Source organism: Cnephaeus nilssonii (genome assembly GCF_951640355.1).
Source record: "Cnephaeus nilssonii genome assembly, chromosome: 2".
In the NCBI taxonomy this organism is placed as follows: Eukaryota; Metazoa; Chordata; class Mammalia; order Chiroptera; family Vespertilionidae; genus Cnephaeus; species Cnephaeus nilssonii.
In genome coordinates, this window is record NC_137073.1 from 30069145 (window position 1) to 30090882 (window position 21738).

At 48.0% G+C, this 21738-nt stretch overlaps 1 protein-coding gene across 4 annotated transcripts in view; it reads right to left on the minus strand.

The window, feature by feature from the left end:
• Positions 1–21738, minus strand: part of AUTS2 (activator of transcription and developmental regulator AUTS2) — a 1102591-nt gene that overhangs the window by 74404 nt on the left and 1006449 nt on the right. For all 4 annotated transcript variants that reach the window (XM_079796033.1, XM_079796031.1, XM_079796032.1 and 1 more), the window contains exon 6: positions 13733–13784. In XM_079796033.1, coding sequence (XP_079652159.1) covers positions 13733–13784 — 52 coding nt within the window. The remainder of the gene's footprint in view (positions 1–13732; positions 13785–21738) is intronic.

The following is a 21738-nucleotide window of genomic DNA, read 5'->3' on the forward strand; positions in this document are numbered from 1 at the left end:
TCTCGCCAAAAAGTCTAACCTGAATCTAGTCCAGGCTCTCGGGCCCAGTTCCCACGGTAGGACATGTGAGGGACAGAGGAATAAACTAAACGACACCACAAGGGCTTCCCGCATGTGGATTCGTCCATAAACAGCTGACCTGGTTTCTGCAACAAGCCACTGGCTTGAGAATTGGAGGCGGGGAGAGTGTGGAAAGCTCCTGATTAAAGTAACTGATACGTGACCCTGGGGTGAATCGAATGGGAATAAACTGTGTAAAATGGCACCTGTGAGACAATCGGGGAGATGGGACTACAGATGGGAATTAGAGGATGCTGAGGAATTATTTTATGTTTTGTCAGACTGGTAAGAGAATGTGGTTATACAGGGACAAACTTTAACAAAATAGATGTACCCTGAATTAAGTAGGGGTAAAATGCCATGTGCTATAAGATCAGCAATAAAGAGAACAGAAACCACCCCATCTATCCTTTCACCTACAAACATCTGTGGCAAATCCTGATAAATATGAATCTGGATAATGGGTACATACGAGGGTTCATTCTAATGTCCTCTATGTTTAATTAATTTGGATAATTTTCATGTTTTAAAAAGCTCCTGATGTGGATCCATTTTGAAACGGAATTCACTTTCATATGCAAATTTCACGTCACATGTAAAGACACACTTGCTAAGCCTTTGAGCTGATTCTCAATTCAGATATTCACTGTTGGAGAAAGCACTTAAACCTGGAAAGCTTTAACACACTACGAATCCCCAAATGTGCCCGCAGGACCAGAAGCATCAGCACCCCCTGGTTAACTGTTAGAAATGCAAGTTCATGAGCCTCAAGGTGGTGGGACCCAGCAACCTGTGTCTTAGTAAGCCCCCCAGAGCATTCTGATGCAGGCGCAAGTTTGACACCCCCCTTTGGGGGATGTCTATTACTGAGGGACCCCTAAAAAAGCTTTAATATTCAGGTGAACTTGATGAAACATCTTAGAAAATGTCAATTTTTGGAAAAAACCCAGCTTCGGTATAATTTTATAGCCTTAGCATACTATTTTGTATAGAAGAGAAAATATTTTAAAACATTGCCATCCATTAGTCTACAATCCTGGTAACTGCGGGTGAATAAGGAATCTACACAGTAGTTTGGCTACCAAATAGTTCCTAGTAGTCACAGCACACTTGCTCTGTAGGTGTGCTCTGTGTTGGGATAACCCCGCATACAGATGGCAGGTGAGGCAGCATCTGCCAACCAGGAACTAACAGAGCAGTTTGTCTTGGAGAAGCGGTTGAGCAAGTTAGCTCGGCTGGTTACAGTATAACACTGGCCCAAGGTCATGGTTCCAAACTCCATTTAGGACAGATAGCTTTGCTTTATAATACAGCCCTAAACACAGGCCTGGCTTCGGCCAGCCTCCTGGACATGAGGAGGCCTGTGCACCAGGGAAGAGAGCGGAAGGACAGGAATCCAGGGCGAGGGGCAACTGAGTCCAGTGGTGGGTCCACGGTGCTACTTTCAACAGCTCCGGTGCACCTGATATTCAAAATAAGTAAGTAAAAACGTGCCGGGCCTACTCCCTATTTGCTTAGGAGTCTGGATTTCACCGAATGATCCATGCATCATTTGAGCATTTACAAAAACCCCACTGTCCAAATGTCCTTCCTTGCATCTAGACCTGTGGTCACCTGCATCAGAATCACCTGGAAGGCTTGTTCAAGGCAGACTGCTGGGCTACACTCCAGAGTGTCCGATTCAGGGGATTTTACACATCTAACAACAGCTCCTCACGGGAATCTGGTCTTGCTGGTCCAGGGACCACACTGTGAGAAGCCCTAGTCTGGACCCAACCGTGCACCTGAATTCCAGGTGATCCGTTCCTGTTAGTGGTGAGTTCTTACGAGCAGACACTTGGCCTTTTTCACTAAAACGAAGTATTGGCCCCGGAAACCAAATGCATGACACATCAAGAAGATGAGGAGGGCACAGAGTGGAACGGGAAAAATCTGTAAGTGACTTCTGTAAGCCTGCTGTGCTGGGCACTGGACGGGCACCTTGGCCTCAGCCCAGCCTCAAAACGCTGGCACCGTATTTCTGCAGCTGGATCTCAGATGAGTTCTAAAGGAGTTAAAGACAGGGTGCACGTGTGTGTGTGTGTGTGTGTGTGTGTGTGTGTGTGTGTGTGTGTTAAGGCCAGCTTGTGCCACAGTGCAAATGGTCATGAGTACTTGAGACTCCTCTCTCCACAGTGCAGGCTTACCTGCCCACCAAACATGGCCCCCTGCCTCCCCGCCCTCCCCATTCTAGGATGTCAGTTGCTCACCTGTATGGAAATGACAGCTGCTTGTCACAATCTACATGAGAGGCCTCACTCGCAGCAGTAACTAGCATGCCATTTCCAAGGCTGTCATTCTCTGGTGTCAGCAAACCCACTGTTCAAAGATTTGCTCTGACACGAAGCAGGCAGCGCTGTGACTGTTATTGCCGGGGACTCCTCTGTGCTCCGACACCGATGGCAGCTGCTCGGCGCCCAGGGTTTGTTTCACCCAATTATTTGTTTGTCACTTGCAAGCCCGGGATGTCGGGCGGGTATTGTGGAGGTATTTTTGGCCTGATGCACAGGCAGAAAGCATAATGAGGCCCTCAGGTGAAGGTCTATTTTGTCAGTTGGGTGCTAGGATGATGTGCAGCGAGAAGCCTGAGTAGCAATTAGGATATTTGAATAAGATAAGATACCTGGCAAGATGCTGAGAAGGCTCCGGAAGTCAGCCTTAACTTTTAAAATGCCAGAAATCCCTCCGAGTAGGCAGTTTTCAAGTTTGTCCTGGAGCTCACAGGGAAGGAGGAGGAGCAGGAGCCGTCTGCTCAACCCAAGGGCCCCAAGGAGGAAAGTGGCTAAACCCAGCCCCAGCCTGAGGGAGGTGTGCTCAGGCGGTGAGGCCCCGGCCCAGCAGGGGTCATGGCCATTCGGGCACGTATCAATTACCCAGGGTTGGTGAGGCCAGATTGGCACTGGAGAGCCATCCTCTAGCCAGGTATCCCCAGCCTGCCTACTGAAGTCAGGAGTTTCCACTTCCTGGGAGTCGAAATCAAATTGGTCTGAGGTCTAACAGCTCGGGAAGAGGCCATTATACAGGGCAACGTGGCCCCTACAGACAAGTGCAAAAAAAAAAAAAAAAACCCCACAAAAAGAACCCCCACAAAATTTATAAGCTAATATTCGACCAAAGCACACAGCAGCTGTGCCCCTGCATCTAATCCAGGAATCTGCCTCTAAGATGCTCAGTGTCTCGTCAGTGACAACTCTGCCTGTCTGCAGTTCTCAGTCTCAGAAAGAGAGGGAGGCAGTGGGACAAACCCGGTTCCCCTAAATAACACACAATGGATCTGGCAACAATAAAATTACCCCGGCTCCTCCTTAGATCCATTCACAATTGTAGTTTGTGCCACCGCGTACGGAATGCCTAGACACTCAAAGTATTATCTCTTTTTCTGTACTCTAAAACAAACCTTTCCCCAACATATATGAGAAGGCTGTGAATAACGCTAAAATCCAGCACACAGCAAGTATGGTATTGAGACAATGAGGTCGACTACCTTCTGGCAAAAAGCAAAGCAGGGAGTAAATTGCTTCAGTCAAGAAGGCCTGGGTTAACCCCGGAAGAAGCAGAGTTCTGATGAATTGCCTGGTGAAGGAGTCTGCTGACAGAGGAAGATGGATGGCGAGGTGGCGACATTCCCTACATTATCTAGAATGGTCCATCCAGGCCTCACTTCCATTCACCTTGGTAAAATGAGTCACTCCATGGAAAAGGAAGCTACCTGGCAGCTTGCCCCTGGATGCTCTAAAGCAGGGCCTTCCTTGCTCTGGGGGTCTGGCCCCTGGCCCCACCTGTATCTAACCTATAGCAAAACCCCTGAGGGAAGTGGTCAGCCATTCCACTTAGGTCAAGTACAAAGGAACCAGCACCCAAGTGCTTTGTACCGTGGGGCTTTACAGACATTTATGAAGCAGATAAAACACCTCTCAAAATGCAGACCAGCAGAGAAGGACTGTATTGTTATTCTTATTCTGGAGGTTCGTACCTCACCGTGGATATTCACATTGTAGAACCTGATTCTCCCTTCGTCCCCCGCCTCTGGGACTCAGCCCCCTCTTACCTCCAGGATCTTTCTTACAGAGATGGAAGCTCCTGCACAGCAGAGGGGCTTCCACAGCCCTTTGTTGCTCACCAGGTCCAGGACTGAAGTCAGCACTGGCCCCAAGGCACCACCCCTTGCAAAGGCAAGTGCTCACAGCCTCCCTCTCAGCCGTCTAGGAAAATGCAGGCCTCTGCGCAAGCTTCAGGCTCTAAAAGGACCGACAATACTCAAAGGAAAAGCAAACTCTGGCCTTTAGACCTTGATGGATTTTGGAGTCCCTCCAACGTTCCAACATTGCCAAAGAGAAAAACAAGTTCAATGGGGTGAGCTGCCGGTGGCCACAGGTGGCCCGCTCGGACTCAGGCCTGGTCTTCTGTGACTAAACGCAGCGCTCACTGTGCCACAGGCCTTCGCCTCCTCGTGGTACGCCAACCTGACAAACGCTGAAGCAAACAACGCTGAGGAAACATGAAAAAAAGGGGGTCCTGCTGATAGGCAATGCACAGAACTTTACAGTGCTCCCCCAAATCGTCTCATTAGCTTAAGTAATCAATTTAACAAAAATACCAGGTTTTCAGATGAGAAACTCAAAGGGGTAGGTTTGAGTCTCACAGTGAGCACACGTTGGCCAATGCCGTGGCTCTCAGAAAGGGTGACACCCTTGGCAGCCTCCTGGGATCTGCTGTTTCTGGTTTGCTGATCCACAGGGGCTCACCTGACATCAAGTCTCCTCCTAACGAAGTCCTAAGGCCATTAAAAAAATAAATAAATCAGTGAGCGACTTCTTTCCCATTACACCACTAAAAATGTCTCTGAGTTTAAACTCTTAATTTCTGGTTGTATGTGGAATGTGTTCTGTCCATTGCTGTGTGTCCTGAGCCTGCTACGTACTCAGTGCCTGACCATATTTGTTGAATGAAAGAGTAATTTCAACATGGCTTCCACTTTCCACTCACTGAAGGAACAAATGGGATAAACATTGACATCATTTACTGAACAGATGACAAAGCTGATTTCAGAAGACTCCTTGTCAAACCAATGTTTATGGATAAAGATGATGAATAAAGAGGTCCTCAGAGTTTATCAAACCAAGAAGCCCAGCGGAGGGCAGGCCACACTTGGAACATCCACAATAGATATAAAATGAGGAATTGCATGGTTGGTCATTCTGGGAGAAGAGCTTTACTATGGAAAAGCCTTCCCTGGCTATAAACAGATAATGAGAAAATGATGTAATGCTGGCTAAAATTAGGTTTTAGTGTTACTCTGCTGAGAGATGTGAAAGGTGATAGATAAGAGGGGGGAAATGTTTTCCAAGTGGCTTTTAAAGGCATCCAAATATAACCACCTCCCACATCAGTCTATTAACAGGCACACTTGAGACATTTCCCTCTTCAAAAGGACTCTTAGAAAAGCAATGATGTGCTCTCAACCCCTTCCTTTATAAGACAAGGTTTACGAGGGTCAGAGAGGATCGGAGGGCCCACAGAACACTGCTCCTTATTAACAGACCCCTCCCACCCCAGCACAGAACTGGGCCTCAGGCTTACATCACCAGTTGCTAAGGAAATGCTCCCGTTTGAAAATTCTAAGTCATTTCTAATAACTCTGGCTGAAAATTAAAGATCAGTCCACTCACTGGCACAGGAATGGGCATGGGGAATAGAAATATGGAGATACATGATCTTATTAGAAGGTGAGAAAATCAGAGATGCCTGAAGTTGATGCAGTAACCATGGCGATCTTGGCTGCACCTGCTCAGATAATGGCGGACCTTCTGGGGTGCCAGAAGTCCTGGCTGAGACCCACCACCATCAACAAAAGTTCTTCCCAACCTGCATGGATCACAAAACACCCCGGGAAAAGCCCCAGGGACTTGTTCTGGCCGTGAGAGGGTTGGACATGCCGCCTACCTACCACCTCCAAGCTGAGACTTGAAGAGGCCCTGCTACGGTTCTGACCTGCTCTTCTCCCTCTGCCAAGGTGACTGCCAGGATGGGGGCAGCCCACAGCTGGTCCCACAGTAAAGGCAAGGCCTGCAGCGGGCCCATGGCTGACCTCTCATGATACCTTTGTTGTCACAGCCTCTGCGGCACAATGTGCAACCGTGGACAGACAGAAACCCTGACCTGCTGCAGAAGGCAGACATGCTGCTCAGGAGCCAGCCGGGACCGTCCACCTGGGTGGTGCTGCTGACTACCGCAGAAGGAGCCACAGGATCTGGGCTCTTCACCGTGCCATCCCAGTGGCAGGATGTTTATTCTTCAACTCCTGGGGCTCCTGAGAGGCTTGCTCACATGGACACTTCTGCACATCACATCACGTCACGTCACGTCACGTCACGTCACGTCACATCACATCACATCACATCACATCACATCACATCACATCACAGTGAACTGATGGGGTGCCTCACAAACCCAGGCTCCTTCCACTCCTATCCATAGGTTCTGGACTTGGCAAGAAATCACTTCTAGGAGGGGATCCAGAGGTACAGCCACCTATGGCCAGCGTTTCACTTGCAGGTAATATGAACCTCCAAATACCAATGTATGGGCCACCCTGCATAACCAGGCCTTAGAATGGCCTCTCCCAGTGAGCCCAGGCACGCTCAGCCCCCCACGGAAGTCAGGTCTACAGGGTGGGTGTGGGTTACGGGGGAGCAGCACAGAACTCTGAATTCAGGCCAAATCCCCTGGTGAGCCCACTAAGAGGGCCTTTCCTAGAGAGCCATTTCTGCTTTTTTAAAGCACAGACTGGGCAAGTGGTAAAACCCGCTGATGGCTGCCCCAGGCTTATAAATCAAAGACAGCTGAGCAAAAGTTCAGGCACCATGAAATTCATAAAATCACTGTTGCACCGGCTCCACCACAAGTTCAGGAATAAACCGGTAAAAATCCAAAATACTCGGAGGAGATTACTTGTGTGGGAATCAATCATTTCTCTGCTCAAATTTTCTGGCATTTCCTTTTACAGCATCTTCACTGAATTCATAATTCACCAAAGCTGCTTCCTGAGACTGAGCACTGCCGGGCTGAGTAACTGAGACAAATTTTGATCGTTAAATAAATTCCAGGCAAGAGTATGTTTGACTTATGCACAGGAAAGCAGAGAATTCTTCTGTAAGCTGCAACACAATAGTGTTTTATCTTATCTGAGGAACTTATTGCCGCTTGCCTGTGTGTGTTTTACTGCCAAAATAAAATAAATTGAATCAGCTCACACATGATAACATGCTCTTTCCTAACTCATACTAATTGCTTGGCTAATTGATGTTTGTTGAACTTTCTCCATTTCATTGAGTGATTAGGTACAAAGCTAACAGTTGACATCTGTAGGCGCTTAACTGGCGTCTGTAATTACTGTTAATGTTAAATAATTGTTAGTTAATTGGAGTGGTAACTGACTGAATGGAATCCAGATTGTGAAGCAAAAAGAAACCTAGTTAAATAAACATACATTTTCAGAGAAAACAACATTTTTCTGCAGTTGTCAGAAACGAGAAATGATCCAGAGGCCCCGGGCAGCCCCAGCCTCCTCCATGCGGGGAACTCTCCGGGCCTGGCGGCACCAGTGAGGAGGCCCTTTGTCACTTAGCAGGCCCATTAAAGCCTCTCCAGAACCATCTGAGGTTTTCATTCCAACTGTCTCCTACGAGTGTGTATTACTTTCGGAGACAACCAAACACTAAGTCATTTTGTTTAACCAAACAAAACCCTGAATATGAATGGCTTCAAGCTTTCTAGCTAATACTGCCAAGCATGGAGAGAAGACTTAAATAAGTCCCTGGGCTCAAAAGTGAAAATCATGCCGGCTTATGTCACTGGAAGAAGGCGTGTGCTCCATTGTGATCCGCTCCTGCTGGTCTGGCCTAAGTTTTACCCGGAAAGCTGACATCGCTGTCAAAGTTCTACTCAAAAGACACCATCAAGATCGATGTGAATGTTCAGAAAAATCTTCCACCCTCTGCCAAACATTCACATTCACCATCACAACTCCAGGGTCCCCCCCCGCCCCCCCAATAATCCATAAGGTCAGGGAAAGACCAAGTAGCAGCTGATGAAAACATTAAAGGGAAACGCTGTCTCACAACAGGGGATATTTTTAGACCCTTAACTGGTGGCTTCACACTAGCAGTACAAGGCATCTGATTTCCCAAGAATTCTCAGGGAATAATTCTATACAACGGATTTGGTACATCTGAGCGTGGTTCTATAGAAAGGTCAATTTCCATAAGAAAAGGAGCTGATTGCGTGCTATTTGCAGTGGGCTAGGAGGAGGAACTCAAGTACTCTAGCTTCTTTGTCTCCCATCAAGCACCAATTACCCTTCAATAGTATTTAATTCTCCACACATCAGAGGTCTCTATCTCCTAAAGACCCCCAAATGCCCCCAAAAGATACAAAAAAAAAAAAAAGGTCTAGAGAAAGAAAATTAAAGAATGCATAACAGTCCAAGTTCCCCTTATCTAGGACTTAAGACATTACAAAAATGCAGCAATTTACAGAGGCTGCAATGGACTCTTCTGCACATGCGGAATGTGCTTGACGTCATGTCCCCCTCACAACCAAACCAAGACGCGAGGAGGAATTGTAAAATGGTCTCTAGATGTGCATTATGATGGGGTTTTAAACTCTAAATTAAAAAAAAAAAAAATTAAAAGAAAGCTAAGCCATGCTCAACAACTCCATTACTTCCACTTATACAGAAAGCACAGAATTATTTTAGGGGAGGGCTTTTCTTAGCTCAGTGGTGGCCTTGGTGGTAATATAACTCAGCTTTTTGGTCACCAAAATAAGGGGTTCCCTCTTCATGTCTAAACCTAATAAATGAGGTGAGATCATCTCCATTAAAAAATTTATTAGGTACCCAGTTACTGAACCTCATCACACCAAGCAGGTGGATCTCTAGGAACATGTCTCTCACCTGCTCTCCTCAAATCTCAAGCGATTTTTTAGCCCGGTTTTCTTTCTACACTGCTGATAAAAGCACGCTGTCAAAAACAACCGAAATCCCCAGGAACGTAAAGGCTCTGACCTCACCTGTGTCCCATGGACCCCTCAGCACAAAATGACCCCAAGAAGCGGCCAGGTGTGTCCACCTGCAGGCCTGGCAGGGCCTGGAAAGGGAAAAACCACCCGGGGAGAGTGAGCTCCAGGTGGTCCCCGTGCCCCAACTGGTGCTCACCATGGTGAGTGCCCACCAGAGCTCCCCCATGGCCGACCATGAGGGTGGGTGGTGCCCCTTAGCTATTCACATCACAGCAGACACTGGTCCTCAGGGCAGGGGGCGCACAAACCAGGGGCTTCCTCCCTCCCTGGGTCATCCCCACCTCAGTGCTTCAGCCCTCTAACAGCTCACTCAGCAGGGCCCAAGGCTACCTACCCTGTGAGACACAGGGGAAGGTCAAGAAGGGGTGAGAAGGTCCTGGTGTGAAGGTCACCTCTTGGCCACCTCTCCTCTCCAGCTCGCCCTGCCTACCTGCAGGACCGATCCTGGACAAGAGGGCTCTGTGGCAAGAAGGGGCCTTTTCCCTTCCCCCAACCTAGACCAAGAGCCCACATCTGGGCTGGTACATAGACAGGGGCCTCCGGAGACGATTCTCCTTCCTCCCAGGTAGGGCTGCCCTGCTTTTCTTTCTCCTCAGGGAGCTCTGCTCTGAAGCAATTTCAAAGTTTCAAGGAGGTTAACTATCTTGGCCGGATGGTCACAGGCAGCAAAGGACTCACTTTCTGCATTTCCGTCTATATATCAAAAGTGGCAAAAACCGCCCTAGCCGGTTTGGCTCAGTGGATAGAGCGTCGGCCTGGGGACTCAAGGGTCCCAGGTTCGATTCCGGTCAAGGGCATGTACCTTGTTGGTTGAGGGGACATACCCAGTAAGGAGTGTGCAGGAGGCAGCTGATCGATGTTTCTCTCTCATCGATGTTTCTAACTCTCTATCCCTCTCCCTTCCTCTCTGTAAAACAATCAATTAAAAAAATGTGTGTGTGTGTGTGTGTGTGTGTGTGTGTGTGTGTGTGTGTATATATATATATATATATATATATATATTTTTTTTTTTTTTAAAGTGGCAAAAACTGCCAAGTAGGCCCTCCGGTAGGTGAGAAAGGGTGAATAGTCGGGGAGTTCCTTTGCAGGAGAAATACTCCAGAATTGTGAGTACAAGTCCCGTTGCTTCTATAGCAGTTCAACCAACTAAACATGGACAAGAAATACGTCTTTCTCTGTGTGTTTCTGTCTCACTGAGAAAATTAATTTTTCCTTTGGCAGATGGTTGAGTCACAAAGACAGAAGGATTCATAAAATACACATGAACATCCTGTAAACATTTAAACACACACTGATTAAATAAGGCAACCATGACCTTGATTAAAGTAAAACTTTTTTTTTTTTTTAATGTCTACACCCCTAAGCCCTGCAGTTTGGAGGCTCATCTTCCCACCTCTCTGGACATGCTCAGTTCTCACTGGAATAGCGTGGGCACCTGCAAGCACACACTGCTTAATTCGTTTGTTTTAAGATGGGAAATAAAAGGCATCAGAAGAAAGCAACGATTTGGAAAACACCTAAACATTAAACTTTTACCAGTTCTCTATTAAACTGGATGGACTCTACAACACAGAGAACATCAACATAAAATCAATGGGCAGAAGTGACAGAAAACCCATCCATCGGACCTACTCTGTTTCAGCCCCTCCCCACTTCCCAACTAAATGTTAGAAAACATCCCCACCGGAGACCTCAGGCCCTAGCAAGACTGGGAGCTTTTGCCACGGTTGGAAATTCTGACCTACAGAGGCTGCAGGATTCATTCATTCGGGCTCACAAACAGATGGACAGGACTTGAGCCATGGCCTGCTGCTTCAGCCTGGAGCTCCATCCCCAGCATCCCAACATCAAAGCTGCTCCCCCAAGCCCCAACCATAATCAGTTTGTGAGATTAACACTGCCCTCCCACAGTGAAATTTTATGGCCCAAATCTGCTGCCACTGGGCTCAGCGGCATAATCGCAGCACCAGTTTAGAGCCAGGCTTCTCTAAGGCGGAGGAGCATTGTAGAACTCTGAGCCAGAGAGGTGATGTGTAGCTTTAAACATCTGGAGGTGGAGAAATACACGTGTCAGCTTCCCTGCAAGCTGGAAGCTTTGAAGATTTTCCCAGTAGTGTTTGCTACCTGGTGTAAATTTGCCCTTTTCTTACAACGCTTTTTATTGCTCTTGGCTAAGAATACTGGACAGAGACAGGAGACCTGACTGGTAGGCAGGCAGGCTGCTTTGCAGGAGAACTTGAACTTGATGTGCATGAGGCTGACAATTCCTTGAAGGCCCTGTTGACCATCCATCCAGTAAACGCTGCCACTACCTGGAGTGAAAACAGCCCCAAACCCAAAAGCACATAGCGAGGCTCTCTGCACCTGTCCTGAAGCCGTGGCTGGCATTATCACTACACAATGAATCTCTTTTTGAAGTTGTTTTCCTGATGTTTAGCAGTTTGAATACTAATCCCCTTAACAAAACTGTCCCCATCTTCCCCCTCCTTTCCTGCTCCCCTTAATCTCCTTCTCTCCAGGGAGGGGGGCGGGTGCTGGACACCAGTCAGTCTAGTCTGCAGCACCTGGATTTGCATTGATTCCCTCTCTTGTCATTCATGTTACCAACAGGAATTAGCATAAGGCATTAAGGGGAAACTCAGGAGGAGAAAAGAAAGACCATTTTGATGGAAATAAGGGGCAAAGGAATAATCTGCCATCAACTAAAATGCTTATTTGTGTATGGTTTCCCAAGCAAAGCTTAGAAAAAGCCTGTGTTGATTTTAGTGTACACAAAGAAACCTTAATCCTTTCAAGCCAACTAAATCACCCCAGAAAAGCAGCTCAGAAGAAAGGCACCCTGTCAGGGGGTGACTATTCACAACCAAATAGATGCCACAAATCACACTCTGTAAGTAAACACAAATAAGAATGTGGGAAACGTTTGATTGGAAAAGGGAAAGGGGGAGGGGGGCAGAAGCAAGAGGGAGGGAGCAGAGGGGTTCCTCATCAATCACTCTCCATTTGCCCTGAAGAGAGCCTTTCAGCCCGGTGAGGGCAGCGAGGCCTGAATGCAGGTCTCAGAGCCCACTCTCACTCTAGGGCTCATCCCAGAGAGGGGAATCCCACTCTCACTCTAGAGCTCATCCCAGAGAGGGGAAACACATTCCACAGCTTTATGTCAACTGGCCAAAGTAAGACACAGTGACATGGTGCTGGAGGTCCTGGGAGGGGCCGGGGTGGGATGTCACTGAAACACAGAAGACCTCCTTTGGGTGGCCTGGCCTCCCTCAGTCTCCTCCTCCTCCTCCCACCCCACCCTCTTTCACAGGGATACACACCACTGTCTACTGATCCTCTCCCTCATCAAAATGAGTGGTAAACAATTATGCATTCTTACATATGAGCACTGTATGCCGTGAACTGCACGGATCTTTTTTTATTGGGCTTTTAGCATTATGGTTAACACATTTATACAAACTTTCAGTCCATCAAAAATATACGATGAAATATAAAACTGGAACACTCCATTATGCAATAAAAAAAGATAAAATTCAATATGACAATAATTCTGGGAGTAATAGCAATCACATAGGCATATACACCTCAAGGGAACTCTAAACATAATGTACTATTTAAAATTGCAGTTGGTTCCAATTCTAAAATAATCTGTGAGCTCAAAATAACTGAACTTGAAAATGTGTCTTACCAGCTAGCAAAAAATGCTAGCCCAGGCAATGACTATGCTGAAGTGGTTTCAAATTTCACTTTATGAAGGCCCAACTCTGCGCAGGCACTGCCTAGTCTCTTCCAGGTAACACAGGAGGGATTCCCACAGAAAGCACACCTTCGTTTAGCAATTATCGCGCAAGCACCTATATCTGGTTCTATTATAAATCTAATTTATACCTTTCAAATCATACACCTTTGCAAAGCCCGTGATTAGACACTCCTTTAAATTTCATTTTTTCCAGCAACATTGCTGCAATGAAAACTGCTCAGAAACCTATTTGCAATAATAGATAGTTTTCCCTTAATGTACTGCTATATCGTTAGCCTCTCTAACTCTATATTGCGGTTTGGAAGAAATGAAAGGGATAGCACATATTTAGATTTTGCCCTCTTGCTCATTTATTAACTTTATAGAAGGCCCTCAGCAGAGTAAGGCTTGGTTTATGACCATAATGCTGCGAATATAAACATCCACTGGTTATTAGAGTCCGCAGTACAAATAGGCTATTTATAGTTCTCTGACTGCTGGGTAGTTGATAAGTAACAATAAAGTTGAGGCGTTTTGACTTTAATTTAATGCATCCTGCATTAAATTAAAGTCACATAGGTAGTAGTGATTTCTTACTCAAATCAATTGAAATAAGGATTCAAGGTATTCTTTAAAATAAACTGTTTGTAATGTATCACAAAAGAACACAGAGTCCATCTCAAGCAAAACCACAAAATATGAAAAGTAGTTCCAGAATGAAAAAAAGACCGTTTTTTAAAATTCTTTCTTCCTAGGCAATGACAATAACACAAATATGAAAATACATAAATCACAGCTCCGAACTAATCTTACCTTTGTTTACAATAACGGTATTAAAGAGTTTTTCAGAGCTGGCATCTGATGCCTGGAAAACAAGAAGGGAGAAAAAAGTGTTATTATTGTCATTAATACAGTCACCATCATCATTACCATTTTTCTAAATCAACTTACTGCGTTTAAAAAAAGCCTAAGCGGGAAAGCAGCAATTTCCCCAACCCTCCAGAAGGTGGTGCTAGTTGACTGCCTGAGAGAGATCTGCAGTGCAGTTATTTGCTGGGGGGGAAATCTGATTTCAAAAATGTGTCCTTATTAGACATATTATCTGTGCAAAACATATTTCTATGAGATGATACACAAAGCAATTCGGCTCACTCACATAATGATTTTGCAATTTCGTTGACAGATCATTATTTTGGAAATGGTACTTTTTTCATATTTGCACACATCTATTTTTCAATTTCCTTTCACAAACCAGAAATGCCCATTATTTAACGCTAAGCCTTTCCTCACTAAAAAGTGTCAATTAGCCCTCCCAGAAATTAATTTTTAAATATTCATCTGATGACTCCAAGATCCCTGTCCCTTATAGTAACCAGGATGACCTTGGTGTTAAAACCAAAGCAAGCTGACCTGCCCCCAAACCCTACACTGTACATGCCATCAGCATAATTTACTTTGCATTTTCTAGAGACCATGTCTGCTAATTATTACACTGGCTTGAGGAAAGTGAAATAGGCCTGTTTAAACAGCAAGAGTAAAGGCAATTTAAATTATACATGAATGTTCTGAGAAATAAACATGAAATCAGTTTGGTGAGAAATACTATAATGTTTTGGAAGCACTAAATATTTCTAGAACTAGAAAAATTAAAATTTTAGCACCTTCATTATATAATATGAAGAAGCATCTGCATTTAAAGTTACAATGGCTATGTTACATTTATGCTGTTTTGGCTACTCAATCCTTGCAAGAAATCACTTTTTCACTTTATAGAGATGCATGTTTGACAAAGCAAAGCATAGAATGCTGAATAAATAAGAAAGAAAGAAATACAGAGAATAGAAGGAGGGGGAATCTGAGGTACAGCATATTCTGGCTTTTAGAGACAAAGAAGATATTCAATTTAATTTTTCAAGGTTATGTTGATGAAGATGAGAGAATGATTCCTGTGTACATCTGGGGACCATGTTCTGGTTCTTAAAGCAAGTGATACAGGAAGACATAAAATATTTTTATTTTGACTACTTTTCCCTTTATTTCATTCTAATCTCCCAACTGTAGGGGTGGTTCAGAAGATTAACAGATCAAGAAGAAAAAAAAAAGAATCTATGTGCAAAACAAGTGAAGTGCACACATACATAAACAGTTTAATAAATCCTAGATAGACGTTTCCTCTTATTTTGCAGGAGTGATAAAAAAAATAATCCAAAGGCTTTCCTGAAATCTTAAAATTGTGTATTATACTATCTTTTAATAAAAACAAAGTGCCAAAAAAACTGTTGCATGGAGGGGAGAGATAAGATATGCATTAAACAGATCAAGAAGACTGGATTACAAAAGCAAAAATCATGGGAATAGTCTTGTTAAACTGTAACATTAAGTGAGATTTCTAGGAATATGAATTTCCCAGATAAAAACTTAAGAGATGTATTTCACCATTCTTCAATAATAAGTATCTCTTGATTCTAATTGGAATGGCTAGGTTACATTCATGGCTTAAAAATTAAATTCCAGCTGATATTTTTTAAAGAAAAAAGTCTGTTAACTAAATCACTTCACCAGACTGAAATAACCCTTGCAGATTTAGGAATTGCTTATTACAATAAGCCTAACTGGCTCAAAGAAATATAAAAACAAATTGCTGCACCCCAAATGCAAAAAGCTTTAGTAAGGAAAGGAAATGGTTCCTGGTTGGGTTTTTGTTTGCGTTTGGGTGTGTGTACAAGACAGAGAGGGAACAGGACAGGAGCTGGAGGTGAGGGTGACCAGGCCTCTGGCTGCCTTTCACACCCTCCTTTGGGCTGCCACCTTTGTCAGCTCCACCGGGCTACCTGCTGTCTTCTCAAATAGGTGGTTCAGGGAACTTATGTCTGAAGCAAACTTCCATGTGATTACTTAGGATGCTCACTACGAAGTTATGATGGAAATAAGTCTGACAGGATATTCAGAGAGGCTTAGGAGGACACCTTCTAATAAAAGCTTTTTGAACCCTTTCCTTTTCTGATACATGTTACAAAGCCTGAATGGATACCTCTTGCAACTGGGGGAGGGGGAGTGTCTCAACAAGGCCTCCAAAAGCAAATGATGGCCACGGGGCTTTGGCTGATCAGAAAACGATTCTGGATCCCTCCTCTCTCCCCTTCAGCGGGTGAAAACCGTGGCAGACCACTGCCCTGAGAGTCAGAAAGAGCTTCTGAGCCAAAGCCTTAAGTGGAAACTACAAGAAAATTCTTTGCTTTTCCTCCACAAACTTTCCAAATTCCACTTATGTTTTTAAAGCATTTGTTCAAATGATTGGGCTCCTTGGGTTTTAATCTTTGGGACGTTTCGTTTTCACTGTTTTTAGAAAAAACCTTCAATACCTTATCCTATTACCTGGACCATTTTCCTGGCTCGCTTTTTTTTTTTTTTTTTTTTAATCAGAAACGACAAATGGAAACGTGGTGAGCTGAGAGTTAGCAGAGGAGCGGAGCCTTTTCTTCTCTCCTTCTTAACGCGGGGGAACCTTTACAAGCTCAAGACCTTTATTTAGATTTTGCTCGCCATTTCGTTTCATCTTCCTCACTTGGGTTTGGAGGTTGAGGACTTGAAGTGGCTACACCTAAAAATTGATACACGCCCCCCCCCCCCCAAGCTTTTTAGTTGCTTTTTATTTAGGGAGAGACACAGATTTGTTTTTAATACTTAAAAATGACTAAACACCGTAGTTGTTTAAAGAAAAGTTAAATAAGTCAAACAGATTGGAGGGAGGAACACAGATAAGGAGGGAAAGGAACAGAAGCCTTCAATGCCGGAGACGGGTCGCAGCCGCTTGGCTTCGGGGTCCACCTTCATTCCCTCCGGCCGAGGACCCGGAGACAGCCCTCCGCACCCGCAGGAAGAGGGACTTTTCAACCAGAGAAACCTCCTCGAAACTTAAGCGCGAGTTCTGTCCCCACGGCCGCCGCCGATCCGAGCCCAGATCTCCTTTCGCTTCCTCTCGGCACCGCGTGCGAGCCGGGATCCCGACCCCGGCGCGGGGACCGCGGGGGGAGCCCAGCGCCCAGGTCTCCAGCGCCAGCGGCCCAGGCCCCGGCCCGGCCCGGGTCAGGCGGAGCCCCTCGGGCGGGGGAGGCGCTGGGGCGTCTCCCGCCTCCGGACAGACCGCGAAGCTCCCGCCGCCCGCGCCGCCGCTCCCGGACCGAGCCCGCCGGCCGAGGAGGAAAGTACAAAGGCGGCGCCGGGCCGCGGAGGGAGAGCGGGGGAGGGGGGCGATGAAGGGGTTCGGGCGCGCCGGCCGCGAGGAGCCCGCCCCCGCCACCCCGGCCCGCAGGCTCGGCCGCCGCAACAAAAGACCCCCGACCCGGCCGCCTCCCTTCCGACCGTGGGCGGCGGGCGAGGGGGCTGTGCCCCGAGGGCTGCATTACCTGTTCGCAAAGGGTTAAGCGGTCCTGTCAGCCCCAAGTTCATGGTTGGGCTCCCGAGTAGGGTTCCCGAAGGGGGATCGTCCGAGACCAGGGCAAAGCCAGCCAAACACGCGAGGAGAAAACGCCCAACTCCGACTGGGCTGCGTTCGCAAGTCTCACTCCTGCCGTCCTAGCAAAGTCTGGAGCGGATGGAGGGATCAGATCCGTGCGGGGGCGACGGCTTCGGGCGCCGGGAGCCGGCTCCGTGCACACATCCGAGCGCGGCCGGGCCAGGCGGGCGGCGGCGGCGGCGGCGGCGGCGGGAGGGAGCGCACCCGGCCCGCGCTCGCCCGCTGCCTTCGGGTCGCTCCTGCGGCGCGCGGGGCCGGGGGGCACTGCGGAGACCCGAGCAACGTCCGGGGCGGGCGGGCGGGCGAGGCGGCGAGGAGCGGCCCGAGCCGCGGCCGCGGCGCGCGGAGCTAAGAGCGAGGCGGCGGCGGCGGCGACAGGACAAAGGAGACCATGTGCGGAGGGAGGGAGGAGGGAGAGGGAGGAGGAGGAGGAGGGCACACCGCGGCGGCGGCGGCGGCGGCGGCTTCTCCCAGGCGGCAGCCTCGGGCTCACCGACTGCCGGCCCGCCTCTCCAGCAGCGCCACGGGCCGCCTGGTCCCGGTCCCGCCGCCGCCGCCGCCGCTGCGCCGGAGGGGGACGCTCCGGGAGTCTTTATTTTTGGCCAATTTCAGCGGCGCGGGGCGCCAAGCAGGCTGCGCGGGACCGACGGCGCCTCCTGGCTGGAGCTGGCGGGCGGCGGGGAGCGCCTGGGCTGGCTGGGCTCCGGCCCGCGCTCCGCTCGCGGGCGCCTGCCTCTCCCGCCGGCTCACGGCTCAAGTGAACTCCATCGGCGGCCGTCGCCGGCGCCGCGGGCTCCCTGGCTGAACGAGTGTCGGGAAGGGGCGGCGGCGGCACCGGGGCCCCAGGCTCCGGACTTGGCTCCCCGACGGCGCCGAGCGCGCCTCCGCCAGACGCTCGCAGCCCTCGGAGCGGGACTTCCTCGGCGCGCCGAGCCGGAGCAGCCGGTGCCACCGCCCCTCCTCCGGTCCGCCCCGCGCGCCCCGCCCCTCGTTACCCCTCCTCTCCGCCTGGCGCCTGGTCTGCCCGGCAGGGGCGCAGTCCCTGGGCGCGACAAAGACAGCTGTCGCTCCCCGCTGCCCCGGGCCCTAGGTCCCCAGGCCGCCTTCCTGGCGGACGCGCCTGGCGGGAACTGCAACTCCCCGAGCCTTCCCTGCAGTTGCGGCTTCCAGTATTGCGCTGCAGCAGGGGAAGGCCACTAGGCCCACAGCTTGGGGTTGAATTGCAACTAGGCCAGCCACATCCGCACAGAGCAAGCTCTCTAAGGCAAGAAAGTGATGTGTGCGAAACACGTGGCACATAGTAGGTGCTCAATCCAAAATATTAAGGACATTGTTGAAAATGGAGGGGGAGGGGGGTCAGAGTCTAGTATGAGAACAAAAAGGTCTTAATCTAACCGCATCCCCAACATGATCAAAGACTGAATGCAGTTAGTTAGGTCTGAAGGATAACTGAGCGCATGAACTGGCCGTTTACAAATCCTTCCCCAACCCCCCTTCTTCAAATCCACTAACAAAGTGAAGCCAATTGGTTCCCCTGGCATCCACCAGATGTAGGGAAAGGAATAAAGCAAAGCCACAGCCTCACTACAGGGGCAGCAATTACCATTTTCCTAACATTTGTCATCATTGTGTTCTTAGTGTAGGGCCTGCGAAGGGGGAGAGGGCGCTCACTGACCACAAACAGTTGGATTTCCCCAGAAATCCCACTTCTGCCCAGAGCATACCCAGCCCCCTTCTGTCCAGCCTGGGAGCCCCTCCACAGGCTCTGGCCTCCTTACTCACTGTCCCAACCACAGAGGCCCCTGGGCCATATGGGGGATGAGGAGATCCTGGGCAAACAACAGTTTGCTGTGGTTTTCCCAGCACAAGGGAAAGAGGAGAGGCCTGGAGAGCAACTGGCAGGGTTCTGGGGTAGAGTGGGCACACCAGGGAGGAGTGGGGGGTGGAGAGGGAAGCTTGCGGTTCCTGATTTCCCTTCCAGGCCACCTTTACCTGGAGTGCAGCTGAGATGAGAGGAAAGGAACTGGCTGGGGAGAGGCGCACACCACATACCAATGACATGGAGACTGGCTTAAAGCATGAGGCCCGTTCCTCGCCTCTTTGAAGTTGAACATCTGTCACTGTTTGATTTCATGGCACTCTTGAAACATACCTCAAGGAGAAAAATAGGGGTGCTTGCTGTATGGCGCACTTCTTTTTCTTGAACCTCCAAATACAATTAATCTGGGAAATAAGAGGGTCTCGCCTGATGCCTTCCCCAACTGGTAGCCTCTCCATGGTCTTTCTAAAATCCAATTTTTCAAAGGCAGATAGTAGAGAGAAGTTTTTCTCTGACCCCAGAGAAGTCAGAAGAAAAGGTGCCTCGGCAGGTGTAAGTTTGGAGTTGGGTTTTCCTATTGCTTATACGATGTCACAAAAGCCAGCTGAGGCCCGCCAGCCCGGGGCATTCATTCTGAAGCTGTTTCTGCAATACCCAGATAGCTCAAAGGCAAACATTAAATTTTCAAGAAAAGACATTAAAATGTTGTTTCTTTTGGAGCAATCAGAATGGGATGGTTTTCTTGTCTTGTTGCTCTAATAAAATCAATAATACAGGGAAGAAATTGCCAGAGCTCCTGCCAGGTCCCCCTCGGGGTAAACTGAGATGCACAAAAGGATGGGCAACTCAGACGACCAACTACAGCAACCACTTAGCCCTCTGAAGTGCTTTTCTCAGGCAGCATTTCTGACACTTAGCATGCCTTGCATCAGATTGTCATCTCTGATTATTAGGGATTAGACCACAGATGAAAGCCTGGGACAGATCTGCATGTGCCCCCTGTATTTTGATGATCTGCAATCAGGAGGAAGGCAGAAACGCCAACAGCCAAGCCTCTAGAGAACCCACAGAATGCGGCTTCTGCGGCCTCCCCCCCCCCCCCCCCCCCCCGCTGCCCTGTGCCCCGCCTGGGCTCAGCCTGCTCCCTGCACAGTCCAGCACTGCCACTCTGCTTCATTTCTCAGCCTCTCACCACCTATGTGAAGGAATGAGTCCGTTCTGATTGGTTTCCAACTTGCCCTGCTCCCTCTCCTTTCTGGAAGGGAGGGCATCAGTGTCAAAATTGGAAAGGGGCAGGCGCAGGGCAGCATTTAGAAATACCGAGAAGGAAGACGGAAAAAAATACATAAAAAAGGATACCTCCCCCCCACACTGGGAGACACAAAATCCTAGTCCAAGATCCGACTTTCTGACTTTCAAGAATCAAGAAGATTTATTATTCTTTTTCCTTGAGAAACTTAGCTTCCCTTTATTGGGATTTTAATCCAAAGATTATAAAGTCAAATGTCAGTAACATTCAGAAGGTTGAACATACCAGCACTAATGGCTTAATGTCATCTTCGGTTTCTGAACCAGATTTAAGGAGATCAAGTCTTACAAAGTGAGGACCCCGACAAGAAGTAGATGGCAAGAATACGGGCTCGGCGGCCTTCTCAGTGTTAGGTCAGTTACTTCAGAAACAAAACCTATTTCTGATACACCACCCAAGACCTCCGCCAAGTTTATGATTAACTAGCTGAAAGGTAAAACAAACGTGCTATCTTCCTTAAATCTCAAAATATATCTAAAGATAAGATAAACCAGGTTTGATAACTAATGGAAGTTCTTCTAAACCCACCTAAAATGGCAGAGTTTTAAAGCTTAAAATGTGAGATTTGATTCAATTTGCATCGTAAATTACCACACAGAGACTAAACATTTTCTGCTAAAATACTTCTTACCAATGCTGGTCTTCTGTTGAGCATCATATAGAGAAAAAGTTGACTATAAATACAATGTACTTCAGGCATTCCCTAGCAGAACATGTCGAGGGATTCCTGGGATCATTTCAAAGGAGAGGAAGTCTCACAAAAATTCCTCCAGCCTTTCTATTTTAAGCTGTGTGGTTCGCAAAGACCAGGAAAGGGGATCGACAGCACGTGAGCTCCCTCTCAAAGGAGCCCTGGGGAAGCCGTCACCCCACCTGGGTTATTTCTGTGTCTCCAGGAGGCTTGATCTTCTCACATGCTCAATCTCCTCAAAGTTTGAAAAGACGCATTTCTACCTGTTCTTTGGCTAGAGGTTAAGAGCCAGCATCTGGCTGACATCATGGCCCTGTCATTGCTGAGCCAGGAGACCTTGGGAAAATCCCTTCGCCCTCCGTGCTTCATGTCCCTCACCTGTAAAATGAGACGGCAACCGTACCCGCACCCCCGAGGGCTGTTGCCAGCATGTAGGTGCGTGATGAGAGAGGAGGAATAGATGGCTGAGATTTCCCCAGCCTGC